The following is a 21701-nucleotide window of genomic DNA, read 5'->3' as shown; positions in this document are numbered from 1 at the left end:
AACTTAAAGAACACCATTGAAGCCTTCACTTTGATAGTGATGAAGTAGTGCAAGCAGAAGTGAGATGGCGGCTCCGTCAGCCAAGTCAAATATTCTGCAGAGGCAGTCTCAACAAACTGATCTGTTGATAGGAGAAATGTGTTCATGCCAGGGTAATTACGATGAGAAATAAATATGTAAACATGAATAACAAAGATGTAGAATGTTAATAATGTTTGCTTTATTTAAAAAGCTTTAAGATTTTTCACATACAAAATTTAGAGATCACACCCCCTACATTCAGCTAATAAATAACTGATGCAGGTTCAATTAAAATTACTATTACGCATTTGATTGTTTGCATTTGTAACTTTTCAGTTAAGACTACAATATAATGACACTTTTCTACAGGATTGTTTGTTATTAATAAAATAAATTAAATTCGTTTTTATTTTCTATCATATGAATATACAGACCTCAAGTCTATCTTTCTTAGCATCACACCAATATATCTTATCGTACGCAAGATCAAGAGTTATTCCATTTGGCCAGCCTAGATCCTTAGAAATGAGCATGGTTCGATCTGAGCCATCTAAAGATGCTCGTTCGATTTTGGGTGCTTCACTGTCCCAGTCAGACCAAAACATCCACCCCTTCTCTGGTGCCACAGCAATTGCTCTTGGTTCACCTAGATCTTCTGTTATTAAAACCTGAAACACGAGAACAGGTATAGTATACAATAGCAGTATTCAAATCAACTTTCAGATTGACAACAGCTTTACTGTTTTTTCATGACTTCCTGACTCCGTTCTGTGTAACCTGCAGGGAGTGGAGGATGCAAGAACATCCAAACCACAGACAGACATGGGGTGGTGACAAAGTGGGTGAAACAAGCTGTGCTTTCCTCATTTGATGTTGGCACTGCAGGTGTGCTTACTGTTTCAGCACAGCACAACATGATGATAACCTCAAAACAGCTACCATACATATTGGTACTGTATATTGAGATTGCTAAAAATTGTAGCAGCTAGACATAACACACTCACACATGGCCTGGAGCCTACGTCTACACCTAAACCTACATCTGCACGATTACTCTACACAATTACATGCCCGGCAGAGGAGTCATCGAACCTGGTTGAAGATATTACTCTACCTTTTCATGCTCAAATGGCATGTGGGAAAACAAGCATGAGCTTCGATTCCTCTTATTTTATCATGATGATTATTCCTCCCTCTGTAGTTGGGCACCAACAGAATATTTTTGCGATCTGAGGAGAAAGCTGGTGGCTGAAGTTTCATGAAAAGATACTGGCACAACAAAAAACCCTTTGTTTTAATAATTGCTACCCCAAACCAAGACTCATGTTCATGGCACTCTCCCCCCTTTCTCATGATAATACAAAATGAGTGGCCCTTCTTTGAAATGACTTCTACTGATTTTTGCTGATCCACAACTAGCAAGCTTTAAGCTCAGGATGTGGTGAGGTGGTGAGAAGATAGTACCTTTACCTTACTAACCACTGCTATATTACAGCTGGATTAACTGTAGCAAGCTGCCAACTCACTGTTGGCATACTTAGCACAAACCAATATTCCTTACACAGCATTTAGAGTGTACAGTTTCAGTGAAAACATCAAAGTTTGAAAAATGTTGTAAATTACAATACACCAGAGTAAAAAGGTGAAAAATCAAGAAAAGACATCTATCTGTAATATTGTTCTTTAAAAAAAAAAAAAAAAAAAAAAAAAAAAAAAAAAAAAAAAAAGTCAAACAAGAATACATAGGTTAGGGTTCATTTTGCCATTAAATTTTCTGAGAGTTAGTACTTCCTTAACATTCTTCGCTTACTACACAAATGGGCACCAAATACCACAATTATACATATTATAGAAGGAATAAAAACTGTGATAATTAACCTCTTTCTTCTTGAACACCGAAATTTCACTCCCCTCAGTATCATGTGCCACATAATTTGCATACCATTGACTTATTCAATGTTAAATAAAATGTTGTAAGCACACACATTGTCCATTAGCACAGTCACTCATTTCCACTCCTCACTGTCAATGAATTTGATAACTAGATATTTCTACAGTCACATACATGGTCACCAGTGGAGGGGAGGGTGCAGGGAGGGGGGGGGGGGTTGTAGGTAGGGCACAAATTGCAATTTGTTGAACTGACAAGAGTTGTACCTATTCACACAGCACACAGGATTCTTGCTTTGGATGAGATTTATCCTTGTTGCATTACACTATTATAATCACCTTAACAACATTACTCAATTCTGAGGTAAAGTTCATCTTCGAGTGTTGGCCCAGAAAGATAAAAGGTGTTTTAACAAGTGACGGTGTTTCATACAGTGGTCTTCCTTTAATAGTTCCACAAGGCAGAAACATTCAATTCACAGAGAGGTGAAGAAAGTCAACCTAAGTGAAGAGCATCATCAAAGCACTTCTCCACTGCCACCATTTAAGAAATACTGTACAGCAAAACCAAATGCCAGTTACCTGGGTTCAGTGTGCGTTTTTTTTATATACGGGGGTGAGTCAAATGAAAACCTTAAATATATTTTAAATATTATTTATTGTGCAGAAGTGGTACTAACCTGTATTACTTTTCAACATAATCTCCTCAAAACTCAATGCAAGTCCTCAAGCAATTACAAAGTGAATAAATTCCTTAGAAAAAAATTCTTTTGGTAGTCCGCGCAACCACTCATGCACCGCATGGCGTACCTCTTCATCAGAACGGAACTTCTTTCCTCCCATTGTGTCTTTGAGTGGTCCAAACACATGGAAATCACTTGGGGCAAGGTCTGGTGAGTATGGTGGATGAGGAAGACACTCAAAATGCAGGTCTGTGATTGTTGCAACTGTTGTACAGGCAGTGTTGGGCCTTGCATTGTCATGTTGCAAAAGGACACCTGCTGACAACAATCCACATCACTTTGATTTCATTGCAGGCTGCAGATGATTTTTTAGGAGATCTGTGTATGTTGCACTGGTGACAGTGGTCCCTCTAGGCATGTAATGCTCCAAAATGATGCCTTTTTCGTCCCAAAAGAGAGTGAGCATAACCTTCCCTGCTGATGGTTCTGCTCGAAACTTCTTTGGTTTTGGTGATGAGGTATGGCGCCATTCCTTGCTCGCTCTCTTCGTTTCTGGTTGGTGGAAGTGAACCCATGTTTCGTCCCCAGTAAAGATTCTTGCAAGGAAGCCATCACCTTTTCATTCAAAGTGCCGAAGAAGTTCTTCACAAGCATCAACACGTCATTCTCTCATTTCAGGAGTCAGCTGCCGTGGCACCAACCTTGCACACAATTTGTGATACTGGAGCTCATCATGCACAATGTGGTGACTAATCTGTAAACATGTTGCAATGTCATTCAGTGTCACTTGGTGGTTTTCCTTCACTATGACTTCAACTGCTGCAATGTTCTGTGGAGTCACAACTTGTTGTGCCTGGCCTGGCCGAGGAGCATCTTCCACTGAAGTCACACCATTTGCAAACTTCCTACTCCATTCATAGACTTGCTGCTGTGACAAACATGCATCACCGTACTGAACCTTAATTCGTCGATGAATTTCAATAGGTTTCACACCTTCACTAAGCAAAAACTGAATAACAGAAAGCTGTTCTTCCCTGGTGCAAGTCGCAAGTGGGGCGGCCATCTTTATACTGATACTGCGACGGTATGTGAGCACACTGTTTTTAGCATGCTTAGCAACTTACAGGATAACGACACGAAAATTAGATTTGTTATTACAAATTTAAGACTTTCATTTGATTCACCCTCGTAAAACCAATTGAGATGATGCAATGGTTAGGGCAGTGGACACTCATTGTAGAGAAATGAGGCTCAAATCTGTTTCAGGCCAACATGATTTGGGTCTTCAGTGGTTTCCCTAAATTGCGTAAGACAGATTTCCATCCCAACCTTGTGCAATCTAAACTTGAGGTCCATCACAAATGCCTTGGTGTTTATAGCATGTTAACTGCAATCTACCCTTCTTCCTTCTTGATGCTACATGTACAACAGCTATGAAAAACATATGAGCAGTTAAAGCTTTGATTACAACATATGAATGTACAGGATTCAGGCTTTAAAAAAAAAAAAAAAAGTACTAGTACCTTTTGTATAAACAGTCTTTAATGCACACACCAGCTAATCAGTGGTAAAGCCTCATGTACGTGATTGTTTATTTTTAAGTTTACCAGTTCTTGTTAAGTATCATTGATCACTTTAAACATGAGAGACTAATGCTCCTGGAAGTGGTACAGCTAAGACTGCTAAATTCAGAGACCTTTGCGTTCAGGCAGTTCCCTAGTAAATTATTCCCAGACAGTAAATGTCACAAATGGTACACTGCTTCAGAGAGAAAACAGAGGAAATTATAAGCTGTCTTGTCATTTCACAGCATATATTATATTCTTCGTTTATGTGTGCGCGACATTAATAATTTTTTAAATTGAACGTTACCTTATGAAAGAAAATGTCAAGCATCTTACGACAGTATATAATGCATGACTCTTCATGTAGGAATGCCTATTCATTATAACACACACAAAAAATACTGCACTGGATACTCCATCTATAATTTCTCCTAATACCGCATTTGAGTTGACCTCATGAGACATCTAGCTTTTAAGTGCCCAAATAGTCTTAAAAAATAAAAAAAAAAAATATTGAAAAACTTTTTTTAAAAAAAAAGCAAATGTGATGGTCAATTGGAAGCTACAAAAGCCATTAACAACTACAAAGCAAGTAAAACATCTAGCACAATTACAATACATTTTGTTTGGAATATGATAATAAGCGAATATTACGTACAGAGAAATAAAGCAGTCGCGTCCTAAAGAGCTCCATGCTGTAATTCACTCAGATAAAACAGAGACTTTATGTGGCACAATGTGTCCATAAAATGAATATTTAACTATGGACGTGTGTGTAAAAATTAATTTGGTAACCACGTTACACGCCTGCCATCATTAACATAGTAGAATCTGACATGGACGACCAGTGGAGGTAGAGATATAGCATGTAATGTGACAGTGAATATTTTCACATTTCACACGTAGCTTAGCACTGGGCATTCTTGCCAGATTAGTTACTTGATTACAAACATAGAAATTAGCAATCATAGGAAAGTACTGCAACAGTTACATTCAACAAACACTGGAAATCTTTATTGTTCACATTTGTACTTTTAGTACAGCAAGAGTTCATCTCAGATGTGGGTGCCTATTCAAATCAGCAACTACCCAGCACACTCTACACACCCCGGAAATTTAGGAGATGCATTTAGACATAATGGTGTACAATACATGACTATCAAATAAGCATGTATAAATTATAGATAAAAAATTCCAACAGAAACAAATGACACAGTGGTTATAAACAGAGCTTCATCTGGCATTAGACTGTGTTATAAACACATAATTTTATGTATAGTCAGAGAGAGAAGATCTAAAAAGTACAGTACTTAACACTGCAATAGAAGGCATACCTCTCAAATGAATAACTAACTACTGAACACAATACTTAATGATGCTCTTACAATTCGTGATTCACCATTCAGACGTGCCACTTCAATACGGTCCATCCCTGTATCTGTCCAGTACATATTACGTGCCACCCAGTCAACGGCAATTCCATCAGGATGGCCCACCTCTGTCACAATTAGATCTTCCTGACCTGTTCCATTCAGATGAGCTCGTCTTATTGCCTTGGCCTGTAGGCAGCAGCAGAAAAGAGCAACTCTAAAAAATGATGTTGTAGCTGACAGAGAAACAGGATCATAAATAAAGCAGCTGTAAATTAAAACAGACAGATTGAGCACAGACACATACTACTGTCAGGGATAATCTTTACCCCTCTGTATTGTAAGATTTCTTCCTTGCTATTGAAAGAACGGCACACATGAAGTTGGCGAAAGTATGAAGTATACTTATATGTAGGCCAATGACGAAAAGGATAAAAGATGGTGTTTTCTAGTGTGTTCTTATCTCCATCCAGCACTCAAAGAAGGAACCACCCTAGCCCACAGTCCTGTACACTTGGTCATTATTTTAGTATTGTATACTGTAATGTATTATATGGAGTTATTCTACTGGTATTGTGAAGGGTACTAAATAAAATGTAGCTTAGGAGAATTACGTATTTCATACAACAATTTAACTTCCATATTTACATGCTCTAAGTTTCACTCCTATATAATTGATTCAATCACGTCATTGTTTCCCCCGTTGGTAATTATGACCACTAGCCTACTTCCATTTATCTTTTAGACCATATTACAGCCTTTGTTTGAGATATGTACAAATATTAACTACAAGCAGGTGTAGAAAATGTAGAGATCAATTTAACGTTGAATTAGTTTAACAATGGTTAGTGAACTCTTTAATGTTTAAAGGTACATTAAAAAATAAAGAGAGAGATAAGTGACTTTCTGTCTGAAATAAACTTACAATAAAATTGCACTGTACCCTGAAAAATAATAGCAAAATATGAAGACACTACTTTTTCGTCTTCATGGATTCCAGAATATGGAAAACTGTGTTAATCAGTAAATGCTTACATTACTCTAGTTACATAACAGCCAATGTGAAAATGGTAACTCCATACATAATTTTTTCAGATTTGCAAACCCTCTTATCCAGTATTGCTGCTGCCTATCCCTCTCACTTGCCTTTCATGCTACAGAAGATCATCTAAGATTTCTTTTTTGCAAGCTGAATACCATAAGACAACAAGAGACATGTTGGATTCAGATATGCAAGTGAGAGCAATGAAGGATCAGCAGAAGACAATACAAGACTCAAAATATAGCATTCAAATGGAAATTGGACACCTGGCAGAACTTTAAGTGTATGTGATATATTATTATTTTTCTAAAAAAATGGTTAACTTGGTTGCAGCGATTAGTACGTAAACAAATAATGGGACGTAAGTGATGTAAGATGTTATTAAAAGGCATGTAGGTCATGGTATATTCTCAACAACAACACATGTGTACCAGTAGTGACTGGCAAACACAGATCAAGTTTAAAACAAGTTACACAGTAATATTACTGTTAAAACTATCAGTACTCACATCATCATCTGTCCAATAGATAAAATTTTCAACCGGATCAAAATCTATTGCAATGGCATGCCTCACATTTTTAAGAGGTAGAATAAAATTTGTATAATCAGGAGAATCAAGTGATATTTTAGAAATATCTGTTCTTTGTACTAGAATTAACAGCTCCTGAGGCCCTGAAAAGAATAAGTGGCATAATGGCAATATTTACATGACAAGGAGTAATAGAATTCTTTTAACACATTCCAACTTACTCCCTACATTACATGTAAATCATACAATACCGTTGGCACAGGTACGGTTATCCAGCAGCTTTACTCCAGTGGGGCAAGCACAAGTGAAGCCTGGAGGTCTGGGTGACAGAAGACATAAATGAGAGCAACCACCATTATTTGTTTGACATGGTGAATAACCTTTCGGCTGACGGCTCTTATCCCACACACGAATATCAAGTGGCATAATGTCCTTGTTATGAGCTATTTCCTTTGGTTTCCCACCTTCTTCCAGATTGTAAGAATGTATGCCCCTATAATTATAAAGATATTTCATTATACTACATATCTGTTATACGTGAAGATATTACTCAGCTACTTTTTGCTCACATGTACTACAATAATGCAATAAAATGATAATCATTCAAAAGAACAAATGAGCTTACCATGTTTCCCAGTCAGTGAAGTACAGCTTGTTGTGGAAAAAAGAAACAGCAAATGGACATTTTAAATCTTGAGTAGCAAACTTGTGTCTGTTGTTCCCTTCATAATCAACTGAAGCAAGAAATAGCAGCTTAGCATCCAGCCAATAGACTTTGGAATTGTTGAAATCTAAAGTGAGGCCATTAGGCCACATTATGTCCTCTATCACAAGGACCTTGCGCGTCGAGTTGTCACCATTCATTCCAGCGCGTTCAATTTTTGGAATCTCACCCCAGTCAGTCCAAAACATTAGGCTGGAATAAATATTTGGATGTATTAAAATAATAAAGTTGTGAACAAAAATATCTATGGTGTTACACAATGTAAATAAAAACTTAATTCCTCCTGGAAACATCAAAAGTACACACCCTCTCATCGGATCAAGTGCTATTGCTCGGGGCTGGTCTATATCTTCCCAGAACAGTACCTTCCTGTGTTCACCACTAATAGATACAACTTCAATTCTGTTTGTTTCTGCATCAGTCCAATAGATTTTTTTGGTGAACCAATCACATGCTAGGCCATCTGGAGAACTTAATCCAGTTGTAAGAACATCAATCTGCAGGACACATGCATACAACAAATTAATCACCAAACTAACAGCATAGGAATGGAAACTTAATAGAATTAGCTAGAGGGAAAAGATTGCTTTTCTGTTACATATCCCGTGCAGCACTGAAAGGAGCTCAGCATAAAGTAGCTGTTGACAACAAGCATGTTGATAAATCATTTTTGTCATCACGCACGAAACATATTCTTTATAGGTATATGCTGTACAATAAAATTAAATTTATGGTCAATGTTCAACAAGTTTGCACTGCACTCCTAAAAATTTAAACTCGCCACGACATGCCACAGTTTTGTAGTCCGAAACCCTAGAATGTATTAGCAAATACTGACAACATACATTAGATTTATCCTGTGGCAGAAATACAGCTCCAAACGGCACATTAGCATCAAGCGTCATTGAAGACACGATTCTCTGAATATTCCAAAAAAAAGTTTGCATCGCTTCCTGACAACTTTATCTGCAGCAAACTCTCTCTCTCCTTTTTCGTGTTCAGCCAAGTGTGGAAATGTGTTGAAACAATTTTCAATGGCCATATTTGTTTACGTGCAACCGTAAAAGGACCAGGAAATATAATCAAAGTGTTATCCCCCCTACACACACACACTTCACAGTTTGCAATTACAGAAAAGTGGAGGAGGATGATCACTGGCCTGCATTATGAGCCTGTGAGATTATCAGGTAGTTTTAATATTCTAAAACCGTAACAGAAAGATTACGTTGCAAGTACAGAAAAAAATGATTGACGCGCCTATCGCTATTAAAAATTTGGATCTGGTTCCACAGTCGACTCGCGAAAGCTGAAACTGAACTTAATTTCTATGAAGATTGATATTAGTGATGTTGGCGTTATCGCGTAAACAGTAATTTCCGCTTCAAGAACATGAGGCATTTCATTTCACATGATTCGATTGGTTGGCTATTTTCTTAACGGCTAAATATAAATGTTCTTGCTATATCTAAAGAATGTGCCATTGAGGAGCTGCGTGAGACATCAGGATTTACAAATGACACAGGGCTCCTGTCGACTGTCTTTTATTGTGATTTTGGAGCTAAGAATAGTTATTTCTCAAATCCTAGCATGCTGTGTTTTCATTTATTTGCCTATACGCACGCAAGAAGTAAAGAGAAACGGAAAATCTATCTATTTTCCTTTATTTACTGTACCGCATCAATAGTAAATACATTCTCAAAGCATCCTCTAAATATCACATGATACGACTGTATTCGTCCTACTGTCCCACTACAAAACATTTAATTTCTCGGACAAATGCCCTTCCTCCGAAAAAGAACACACACACACACACACACACACGCGCGCGCGCGCGCGCGCGCGCGCGCGCAAACCCGGCTCATATGCACATGGCTACTGTCTCCGGTCGCTAAGCGAACGTGTGTGTGTGTGTTTTATATCGGAAGGATGACTTTGTTCCGAAAAATTAAATGTGTAGCTGTCTTTTCATTGTGCCTGTCTGCAACTCAACGCTTCCTGGCGCGTAGTAATCCATTCTTCTGATACTGCTGTTAAATGATATGTCCGGTTTTTTTCCGCGAGGAAAACTTAAGCGACGGAATCTGAAATTGCTGGAGGAATCGTGTTTAACGCAATATGCCGTCGTAACAAATTCGGGGCTCCCTTGGAGAAAATATATACGTACCTTGGCTCCAGGAACCTTCCCGTCATAGGAAACGCATTGTATCATCTCCAGTCCATTGTCTGTCCAACATAACAGTCCTTCATCGTATAGGAAGTCCACTGCTCCTGCAGCAACAAGCCCCTGCAAAAATATAACAATCAATATTCGCAGCTAGTTAATTGCACTGATAAGAACGTATCATACGACCTCGTTGTCTTTCCGGGAAGTTTAACTACATACAAAGTTCTATGCTTGTCCGCCGGGCGGGTTCACCGAAATGGTGCAACGTTACTATGGACATAATCGGCAGAAAACAGAATAAGAGGGAAAAAAGTATTTATAGACCCTGCCATGATAGGTTCGTACAGAAAGTATATCTGCAGCTTGCATTTCTCAAACGTAAAGGCAGAAAGACATATCAATTTCAGAGGATTCTCTGCTATCAGGACTGATAGACCAGATGGAAAAGAAGGTGTTACTATACTGCTACGAAAAAATAAATTACATTCCTAGAAGTACAGATCAATTCCCCAACCGCAAAACTGCTAATAACAGTAGTAAGAATTAAATTACATTCTGTACCTTTCACCCATATTCTCCCAGAGAAGCTGGATAAGCGAAACAGATTCGAACGCACTGTGTTGACAGACGACCCAGGACAAAGCTCAGTTACTTCAATAGCAGACAATCACTCTTTATGAGCCTCAATGATTGGTCAGTTACTTTGATGTCTGTTCCCCACGACAGCGGCTCTGTTGTAGATATCACGTTATGCTCGAACCAACTGTCAAAGTTTCTACTTGGTCGACACTGCACGACACATTAGGATCAAATTATTTCCCTATTATTCTGACGGAAGATGTGGCAGCAAAAGACATGAAATTCTTTCCTATACGTAACAATCCTTCGAAAACCAACAAATCAAACTAGCACTATTAAAAAATACACACACAGAGAATTCAACTACCGAGGTACCAGAAATGAATGCCGGACATTTGCCACACTTGCCCCCTCGCCAGGTAGCTAGAGTAGCGATCCCTCAGGTAAGGGACGCCCTGCCCCGCATTACCTCTGTCCGCTTTCAAACCGCCGTCTCCACATCTTACTCGATACAACCAGTACGGAAGGGACCTTCTTCTTCGACACCTTGGCCAAATACAGTGCTTCTTTTCCGAAATCGAAATATTTATAACTTTTGGGAAACGAAAGCATATACCGACGATTATGTCAGTATATAATTAGTTCTGCCAAGTATAAATATAGATTCCTCTGTCTGTACGGTAGCTTCCTTTAACGCTTACTATTGCAATAGAAACAGTCCATCGGCATGGGAGCAACAAGAAAGGAACGATGAAACGAGATTGCGAATGTACGCTAATCATTTCTTTTTGATCACTGCATTTGTGCTTACTTTAATTACTACAACTGCATACCCAAAAGACAATAGGGAAAGAATAAATGTGTTTGTGAATGTTTGAAAAGAAGAACGACATACTCCATATTAATTTACTCTCTAAAAACATTAGTTAATAAATTGTAGCGGGACAATGTTCAGACCGGCCGAAGTGGACGATCGGTTCTAGGCGCTGCAGTCTGGAACCGCACGACCGCTATGGTCCTAGGTTCGAATCCTGCCTCGGGCATGGATGTGTGTGATGTCCTTAGGTTAGTTAGAACTACTTAAACCTAAGTTCTAGGGGACTGATGACCTTAGAAGTTAAGTCCCATAGTGCTCAGAGCCATTTGAACCATTTTTGACAATGTTCAAAACATAACTGCAAACACGTTCACTAAATAGAGGTAAGAACATCTATGATTGACATGGCATCTACAGTCGACTTACAATTTTAAAATGTTAGAAATAAGAAAATGAAGTAATACAGAATGCTACGCTTGTAACGTAAGTTGTTGTTCTACATTGTTTAGCCCTGGTATTTACAGGGTCACAGAGAAAGCATCTTAGGTTCTGGAGGGAAAAGCCGTAATTGTAATTATCTGCACTACAACAGAAACAAGAAGGACAACTTAAGGAAAAATAATGTAAGCTCACAATCGACTTTGAAGCAGATAGTTCCTGTGACTTAGTATGGACAGAAGTTATATTCGACAACCGGAATAAATTAATAACTGGCTCCTTTTACCGACCACTTGTCTCAGATGAAACAGTTGCTGAACAGTTCAAAGAAAAGACAACTTGAGTCTCATTACAAATAGGTACCCCACTCATACAATTATAGTTGGCAGTTACTTCAATCTACCTTCCGCATGTTGACAAAAATACACTTTCATGCTCTATTGTAAATAGAAAACAACTTCTGTATCTGTTCTAAATGCTTTTTTTAAATTATTTTTAACAATTAGTTAACGAGGCAATTCAAATTGTAAACGGTTACGAAAACGCACTTGACCTCTTAGCCACAAATAATCCTGAGCATCACGACGGATACAGGGATTAGTGAACACGCAGTCGTAGCGAGGCTCACTTCCGGAACACAGAAATTCACCAAAACTAAACGCGAAATATATCTATTTATAAAAGCAACTAAAAATTCAGGTGACGTCTTTCTAAGAGATAGTCTCCAATCCTTCCAAACTATGTAAATGAAGACCATATGTGGCTTAAGTTCAAAGAAATAGTATCAACAGCACTCGAGATATTCATACTAAATAAATTAACAAGAGACGGAACTGATCCCCCATGGTACACAAAACACGACAGAAAGCTGTTGAAGGAGCACCGCAAAAGGCACGTGTAATTTAGATGAACGCAAAATCTCCGAGATTGGTGAAGTTTTACTGAGGCTCGAAATTTGGTGCGGATTTCAATGCGAGATGCATTTAACAGTTTCCACAACGAAACTCGCTCTAGAAATGTGGCGGAAAATCCAAAGAGATGCTGGTCCCATGTTAGTAAACCAGCGGAAAGGCTCAGTAAGTACCTTTACTGCGCGACAGCGACGGTGATGTTACTGATGACAGTGCCACTAAAGTGGAGTTAGTATATGCATTTTCCGAAATTCCTTCACCAAAGAAGACGAAGTAAATATTCCAGAATTCGAAATGAGAACAGCTGCAAGCATAATTTAGAAGTAGATATCCCTGGTGTTGCAAAGCAACTGAAATTACACTCTCAGTGACAGAGGAAATGATCAAATATTTTTTTAAAAATTCTCTAATGTATAAGAAAAGTAGGTCTAATACATTTGTTCCTAATGTTCTTTAGTAAGAATTAATTTTCAGTAGTAAGATACTTGCTTTTACTGACCTTTTTAAAGATAATCAACAATTTAGTAAGAAATTTTAATTTTCAAAGGGCTATATCTAAATGCACTTAAGGTGATTTACATCTACTATAAATGTTTGCAGCTAAACTTAAATAAAAAATATTTGAGGTGCCAAGACTGTCTACCTTAGGATCAGATCAGTTTTGGGATGTCAATTTGAGGTGAAATTCAAAGGTTCAGTTCCTATTTTCTTTTACAAAAGCGTATACTATCAGTTTAACAAACCATGATATTTTAGGTGATAGTTGCGATTCTGAAACTTCAGAAAATTATTTTAGAACTCACAATTATTTAATAGTATGGCCATAATATTGGAAGGTAGAAAAAAGTTATCTTAACGTGACAACAATAGGGAGACTTTTGTGAGGCTTGAAATACTTTTTAATTTTTACATTAATGGCTGATTCGTATCACACTTTGCACAGGCTTTGGACCGTGAAAATGATAAATGACCATGTACCATTCTGGCGTGTGTAAAATCAGCCTAAACACGTTGAACTAATGTACACTCTATTTACAATTACAACTTAATATTAGCTCCGATAATGCTGCTTCAATGTTTAATAATTTTATCTTAGTAATCTGCGAGGACTCAGTGGTCTTCATAGTTTTTAATACATTATTTTTAACGTATTTTGGTCTAGTTTCTGAATATGGGCAATGGCTTTCAAACAAGGCCTAATGTTGCCAGTCTCTTCATAATTCTTTACGATTCTCTCTATCCTGCCGTCCAGCTTCAAGTATTTATTCTTCCTCTTCTTACCTTCAAGATTCATTTACAATTTCATGTACATGCAGTTAGTGAGCTCTGCTTCCTTTTTTAAGCACTACACCAAATAGTTGATTCTAGGGTGAGGGTTTCCAATAATAGTATTTATTTTGTGCCACCCTTCAACAGCATTCGTCGTTCGGTGCCTTTTTCCGTAACAGTCCCACATTTCTATTGCGATATCCTCATTCTCTAGCCAGTTATCCACAAAGTAGTCAAAAAATTGAGAGAATCTTCCGTTATCAGGAGCTTCTGCATGAATCTCAATCTATCAATTGCTTACGTTCTCCGGTTTTACAACTGCCAGTGCTACACACATGCTGACGTGAAGTCTTAAATCCTCGTTCTAGCGGTGCTACTCAGTTAGACCGAGAACTCGAATTCTTCTCCATAAACTCTTCTTCATATGGAAACAGAATCCATTTATTTCAGTTGTGGGAAAAACTTGACGAATGGCCGATATCGCAACTGCCTCAAAGTCCACCTTTACTTGTTTAGGACACCACTCAAGAGACTGCCTGTTTTACCAGACGAAACAGACGAACATATGTGTCTTTCTTCTTATTAGGGAGCAGTGCAAATACAGTAGGAAGAATATTTGTTTCTTTAATCGGGCCTCCTAAGTCTACGTGTATGGTGTATATCTGTGCAAACTGGTTGCTGCATCCCTTAAATGTTCCACCCATAAAAAAATGGGAACATGTTTTTAAACATTCTTTTCCTTTGCTTCCACTAAAAATCATTATTCTCACCTCTAATCTATCGTCTTCCAGAAGAAAACTACTGCCATCTCCCATTTTTAATAGATCTTCAAGAAGATCAATTTCATAAGAGTTCTTAGGCTCTTGTTGGTTCCCCCGCTCTTGACTCCATCGACGACGCATGGTTCTCTTCATAGATTCTGAATTAGGCATCACTGTAACAAAGTCATAAACTTTATTATGTTCATTTCCCATTTCATTCTCGTATATCTCCGATAACAGTGTAGTTTCTTCTCGAGACCTTCTCTTCGCTCTTTCCACTTGCTTTCTAACTTTCAGAGCTGCATCGTCAGGTGGTCCACAGAGATGTTCTAATAAGCTCAACACTTCTCCGTTCCTCGAAAGCAGCTTTCCCTTGCAATGATCCGCATTTCGGCGTAAGCACATCCATGTAACACCACCTTCTTTAGATTCCCTCTGTTTAAGATACGCACAACCTTTCTAATGAGCAAGAGGCCTGCCCTTGTTCGTTGTAATAACTTCCATACTGATGGTCACGTTAGGAACTTCGAAAGCAAACTGGGCGGGCGGGTGAGGAGGATGAGGTGGTGGAGTGGGGGGGAGAGGAGGGGGGGGGGGGGGGGGAAGACAAGGGACCCAACCCTTCGGAGCAGGTAAAACCGTGGCATATGTCCGGCGTGTCAACTGTCCGGACACCACCAGAAATGTGGCCTACTACGCATTCCGCAAGGTGTTAAATGACACAGCACACCTCTCTGTCCCCAAAGTATGCTACTTTGTTACAGGTTAGAAGGCCGGTGATACTGTGGAATACGAAATGCACACGAGTGATTGGCCAACGCCGACTAGTACATAAGCGGTTTAAGATCTACTCATCAGAAGATTATCTGCAATACCGAAGGCAGATGTACAAGATAGGAGGCTTTTAAAAAAGCAAAAAGACGTATGATGTGCGGAATGCAATAAGAAAACTCAAAAATCGTAAATGAATGGACGGGATCTGTCCCCTGTGAAAACCTGACGCTAACGATTCCCGGAAACAATAGCCATCTATGCAGCTGTGACAACACTGCGTCGTTGCCATAGAGTTTACGAAATTACGCTATTGGCTGATGCAGGTTCACGAACCTGCTGCAATTGTGAGGGATCAACTTACTGCGACTCAAATATTGTCTGACACGGGGGACCCACTATGGGTTGTTCGCTGGACAGTCCAAACTTCGCTTAGCGAAAGTAAGCTGAAAATAAAGGGACACCTATTTTCTCTTAGGTACCAACACTCGATAGTTGCGAGAAAATGACGAAGTTTTGTTGCTACTTCATCAGCTCTCGCGCGCGGCGTTAAACCAAGTTCAGTCGGTGGGGTAGTGGCTAAGGTAAGAGCCCAGTTTTCAATTTTTGCGCTCAGTGCTCGAATCCAATCGTATGCTGTTGTTTATTTTTCTTTACGTCAATTACATCAATATTTTTTGTGACATCGAGAATTATAATGGAATTATTAACCAAAGAAATATGTACTTCAAACATTATTAAAGAAAATTTTATAACTACAAATTGTATATAACCTTACATAACTAACAGTAACTGAAAACTAAAAACATATAAATTCTAGTATTTCAATTTTTGCTTTGATATTAAGCTTTTATACTTTAAGAGAACCAATGCATTCCCAATAGTCATATATGGCACAAAAACAGCAGAAGCATAGAAATTCGAAGCACCGCCAGCAACGTGCGAACGCGTATACGCCGCAGTCACATTTGTAGTGTGAAAATGGTTACGAAAAGAAACCTTGTTAATGTTGTTAAACACCATCTGGCGACACTTTTCACAACAAATCAAGCACATCAAAGCATTTTCTCGAAAGTTGGGGCCTGCAAATGGTTACGGATCAAAGAGAGTGTTTTATTAATTACTAGCTACCTAACCCAGCATTGTCTGCGTATCCAAACGAAAACAAAAAATGAACTGTGTTTTTAGTGTAACATCGAAAAAAATTGATTTCCATTTATTTGTGAAAACACCTTTAAAAATGTAAACTATCGTACAAAGAAAAACGCATAATATACTGACGTATAAGTAAAGTAACCCCGAACAGTTTCTGTACGGTGGGCGCAACTGCTTCGCGTTTCCATAACGCGGCTTTGTAGACGTCTCTATGGAATAGCCTCTTCACAGCGCTATAAACGGCTATTGTTTTCGCCAACTGTCATTTGCGCTTCACAGTTGAAAGCTCTCGAACACGCTGCCAGACGTCTGCGACTTCCTTGAGTTGACTGGACTGTTGGAGTCTTAGTAGTAAAGAATAAATACACAGAGTGGAGAAAATGAAACTGGCCTAGAGAACAGAGTTCCAGGACACAACAAAACACAGCAGAGGAAAGGAAATGCAGTCCTAACCTGACTATAGCAGATGTTGAAAGTAACCATTTTCCAACAGACTGGAGCGACTGCCCATACAGCCGGCCGACCCTTGGAGTACATTTACACAATCTTCACGCCTGACTGAGTTGTTAGCAGAGGTCAGTCTGGTCGCGGCCCTAGGAGGCCATCCAGGTCACCCTATCTATCAGTGTGTGATTATTTTCTGTTGGAAGCCCTCAAGTCTAAGGTGTATCTCAAAAAGAATTGCAGCAGAACATTTCGGATGAGACTGCAGTAGCCAGCTTCGATCCACCTTCAGTGACTTGCTGACCAACCAAGAGATGAATTACGGTCACTTTCAACATCTGCTATAGTCAGATTAGTGCAGTATTTCCTTTCCTCTGCTATGTTTCTTCGTACCCTCGAACTCTGTTTTCCTAACTACTTCTATTTGCCTCACCCTGTATTAAAACTTCGTATACAAAGCGGGTGTTTTTCACGCACCTCAGTGTTTATGACATCATATCCCCTGAACTATGACAGGTAGGTGGCTTTTATCGCCACAGCGTTTGTTTCCTGACAGTGAGGGATATATGTATCAGGTTTGGTTGAAATCGGTCACGTGATTCAGGAGGAGAGGTGGAGCATACATACATCCATTGTTATAATATTTATGGACATCGCTTCTACTTGTGATTTCTGTTTGCTGTGCGATGAGAATACGGCATTCCTGTAATGGGCGAATGTAATTCTTCAGCTGTCAGTAAAAGCAGGCATAGCGTTGACAGAACGGCATGCACTTTGGAGGAATGACTTTTATTGAATATGTCGATATTCTGATTTCATCGACAACCAGGTCACCGTTCGTTGCCCACCCCCGAGACAATAGTATACAGAAAATGTTTAGGTCAGATCGCAAACCTTTTTCCAAAAATTGATGATAGATTCCATTTTTTTCAACTGACCGACAACTTCCTCACCTCAAAATGATAACGTTCTCTTACCAGAGACGTGATACATTCTGTTTCATCCGTACTTACAACGTAATCAGTTATACTAGTGGTTTGAAGTTCTGGCAATCTTGCTGTTTTCAATAATTCATCAAACGTACGCTTGTCTTTGGTGCAGTTTTATTTCGCGACACGATGCCACTGAATTCCGTGTTGCCTCTTGAAAGAATCGCGTGTGCAACAGCCAAAAAATCTGAAAAGCTCACGAATATACCTATCATCAGTTTTTTGACAAAGTTTTGTGCCCTTACGTAAAAGTGAAGGCGTTTCTTTACATTGTTGACTCGTGATATGTGCAAAGCTATCCCTATTTATACGATGGCGTGGTTGTCGATGAAATCGGAATATCGACGTGTTCATTTAAGAAGTTATTGCTCCAGGGCGTATGCAGTTCTACCACCCTTACGACGTATACCTCAAGCGACAGGTGATGAATTACATTGTCCATTACAGAAGTGCCCTATTCTCATTGCACAGCAAACGGAAATCGTATGCAGAAGCGATGCGATTAATAAAATATAAGTCTGAATCCGTAGTCAATGCGCTTTCCAGCTTTCGGAAAAATGCTTTGATATGCTTAGATTTCCTGGAAATTGACAGTTATGGAAAAGATTGTGGCTCTTCTAAAGACACTAAGCTGTGGAAATCAATTGAAAGTGGTTCACATAATCTAGAGGAAAAGAGGTGCCCAACACGAACAGAAAGCCCGAAAGTACCTTATTCCTAGGCGCTACAGTCTGGAAACGCACGACCGCTACGGTCGCAGGTTCGAATCCTGCCTCGGGCATGGATGTGTGTGATGTCCTTAGGTTAGTTAGGTTTAAGTAGTTCTAAGTTCTAGGGAACTGATGACCTTAGAAGTTAAGTCCCATAGTGCTCAGAGCCATTTTTTACCTTATTTCTTTGTTGCTGACGCTGAATTTGGCTTACATACACATTTTTTGAGACCTACGCTGGTACTCACTTGTCTGTTGAAGAAGAGGATATTTAACTACAGACTGTGTAGAGCAAGAAGGTATACTCAGTAACAAAAGGTGAATTTTTGATCATCCCTTGAATGTACAACCTGATTTTGCTACTGATATTGTCAAGGCCTGTATTTTGCTTCACAATTATGTTAGACATGGGTACGTACCTGAGGATGCTACGTCAATTACAGGCCTTGAAAACATCCGAATAGCGTGCTGTTCAAGAGGACATTTGAAAGGCAACGTGAGAAACATTCTGTGGAAGTGCTTCGTGTCAAGTGTTGGAAGCATTCCCTGGCAGATGTCAAAGATCTGAGCATCATATAGGCCTACGTGAAACCAGGAAACATAAGCATAATCACATACATTGTGGACAGATTGGACACCGTATGGCATAAAAAATAATTCCAATCTCACTGATTAGTACAATTCGACATATAACAGGTACTATGTACATTGAAACTATAAAAATGTAAAATAAGTGCAATGATATTGAAAAATAATTTAAAGACTATTAATTATTTGTTGAAATGCTATTTAACTGACATTAATAGTCTTACATCTATTTAATATAATAGAAATGATTTGTTAATTACTTTTATTGCTTTTGCTTCGGCGACATTTCGAAATTGAGAATTTCTTTATCAAGCCTCGTTTTAAACGATGATGATAATGTAATTTACTCATTACTACTATGACCGTCCCCTTATCTGTTGTTGTTATTGTAAGACCTTTGTTGATTTGTAATTATGCTTTAGTGTCTTGTTTTCCCTTTTGTGTAATTTACAGTGTTTATTTGTTTTTAAAATTTTGATCCTTTTCATTTGTTAATAAGTTTCAGATTGCAAATAATAAATAAATAAATAAATGTAAGACTGTTAAGGGCAATTCATTAGCATTATAAAATAAATAGATAAAATTATTTGTACTTACCAAAGTCATTCTTTTCGCTGTCTTCCAGCTTATCAAAATCATTCCTACGTTTAAGACAAACTTCATGCCACGCAGTCCTTGTGGCGTTCCTATGTTTAAAAATGTCCAAGGTTTCGTCCCAGAGCACAGGCCTTTCTTGTACAAAATGAATTAATAACTCATTGTCAATTACAACCACTTCGGCCATGATTAAATCACACCACTACGCCACTCTCAACGCGTACACGACAGCGATCGGCGGCAGACTGGACGGTGTGTAAACGCGCACGCGTGACCGCTACGGTCGCAGGTTCGAATCCTGCCTCGGGCTTGGATGTGTGTGATGTCCTTAGGTTAGTTAGGTTTAAGTAGTTCTAAGTTCTAGGGGACTGATGACCTGAGAAGTTAAGTCCCATAGTGCTCAGAGCCATTGTGAACCACTTTTGTAACAGCGCATTTAGTCACGCAGGCCACCATTTCGGCGGAGACGGTAAAAAAATTCGTCGATTGTAGTGAGCGGCTGCATTGCTGCCGTCGGCGTTAAATAATCCGATAGTAGAGTATTCCACACAATGTGTACGTCGCAATGCTATCCTACGCGCCACTACTGGTACGGCGGCGACGCTAAAAATTCCGATCGGACAAAAACGCCAACTGTGGTCCCGTAACTGTTCAACAGTTGACCGCCCAGATGAACCAAGGGGCTACCAACAGTATCTCCTCAACGATCGTTCAGTGTCTGGTTCATGCACCTATGCTGACTGCTGTTCATCGGGGATCAAGGATGGAATTTGCAAGCCAATAACGCAGCTGGACATCCACTGAGCGGCGACAGGTGACCTTTTCAAATGAATCACTTTTTATGCTCCATCGGACAGACGGCTGTTGGCATGCACGGCCCTGTAACAATCTCGGGAACAGATCAGGTCGGAGGAGGGGCCATTATGGTCTGGGGAATGTTTTCGTGACATTCTCTGGGCCATCTTGTCATTCTGGAAGGCATAATCGATCAACACAATTTTGCATCTATGTTCACCCCTACATGCAGCTTGTTCTTTCTCCGCACGATGGCATTTCCCAGCAGGACAACGCAATGTGCTACACAGCTCGCAGTGTACATTCGTGGCTTGAAGAGCATCAGGAGTTAACCGCACTCGCCTGACCATCAAACACCTCGGATTTAAATCTGGTCGAGAAACGTAATACAACTAGCCACGGCACTGGTGTCGGTATGGTCCCACATCTGAGTCGGAACCTTCCAGAACCTCGCTGACGCCGCCTACACATCTGCCAGCGGCCTGCGCTGCGAAAGGTTGTTATTGAAGCTTTTGACAAGTAGTCACATTAATGTGACTGGACAGTGCTGCTAAACGTGCACTTCATAACCCTGACATGGTACAATTCCGACACCCTGCCACAGAGAGCAATGCGATCGACTCCGACGAACGCCTTACTAATAGAGGCTGCTGAACCTCTGCTGTGCGTTCGACGTCAGTTCTTTACGAGAATATTTATTTGCCAAAAGATTCAGCAGCTCAGTAGTAGACTAATCACTACCCTACGAGATATGGGAGACAATCTTCCGCTCATAAGCGGAAGTACGAAGCATCTGCCCTTTACTAGTGATGGCATTAGTCAGTGCGTAACATCGACCGTTGGATTCAAACGGATAGCTACATAGTATCACTTGGAATTACAACTGGA

At 39.4% G+C, this 21701-nt stretch overlaps 1 protein-coding gene across 1 annotated transcript in view; it reads right to left on the bottom strand.

The window, feature by feature from the left end:
- LOC124788219 (low-density lipoprotein receptor-related protein 6) overlaps positions 1 to 21701 on the bottom strand; it is a 326785-nt gene that overhangs the window by 44429 nt on the left and 260655 nt on the right. Inside the window, exons 3-9 of the mRNA XM_047255400.1 lie at positions 9990 to 10109; positions 8132 to 8322; positions 7727 to 8017; positions 7353 to 7594; positions 7081 to 7244; positions 5545 to 5718; positions 456 to 689 (exon numbers count right to left, since the gene is read on the bottom strand). Of these exons, the coding sequence (XP_047111356.1) occupies positions 456 to 689; positions 5545 to 5718; positions 7081 to 7244; positions 7353 to 7594; positions 7727 to 8017; positions 8132 to 8322; positions 9990 to 10109 (1416 nt within the window). The remainder of the gene's footprint in view (positions 1 to 455; positions 690 to 5544; positions 5719 to 7080; positions 7245 to 7352; positions 7595 to 7726; positions 8018 to 8131; positions 8323 to 9989; positions 10110 to 21701) is intronic.

Source organism: Schistocerca piceifrons, chromosome 3 (assembly GCF_021461385.2).
Source record: "Schistocerca piceifrons isolate TAMUIC-IGC-003096 chromosome 3, iqSchPice1.1, whole genome shotgun sequence".
NCBI classification, from domain to species: domain Eukaryota; kingdom Metazoa; phylum Arthropoda; class Insecta; order Orthoptera; family Acrididae; genus Schistocerca; species Schistocerca piceifrons.
This window is presented reverse-complemented; position numbering and strand designations above follow the sequence as displayed.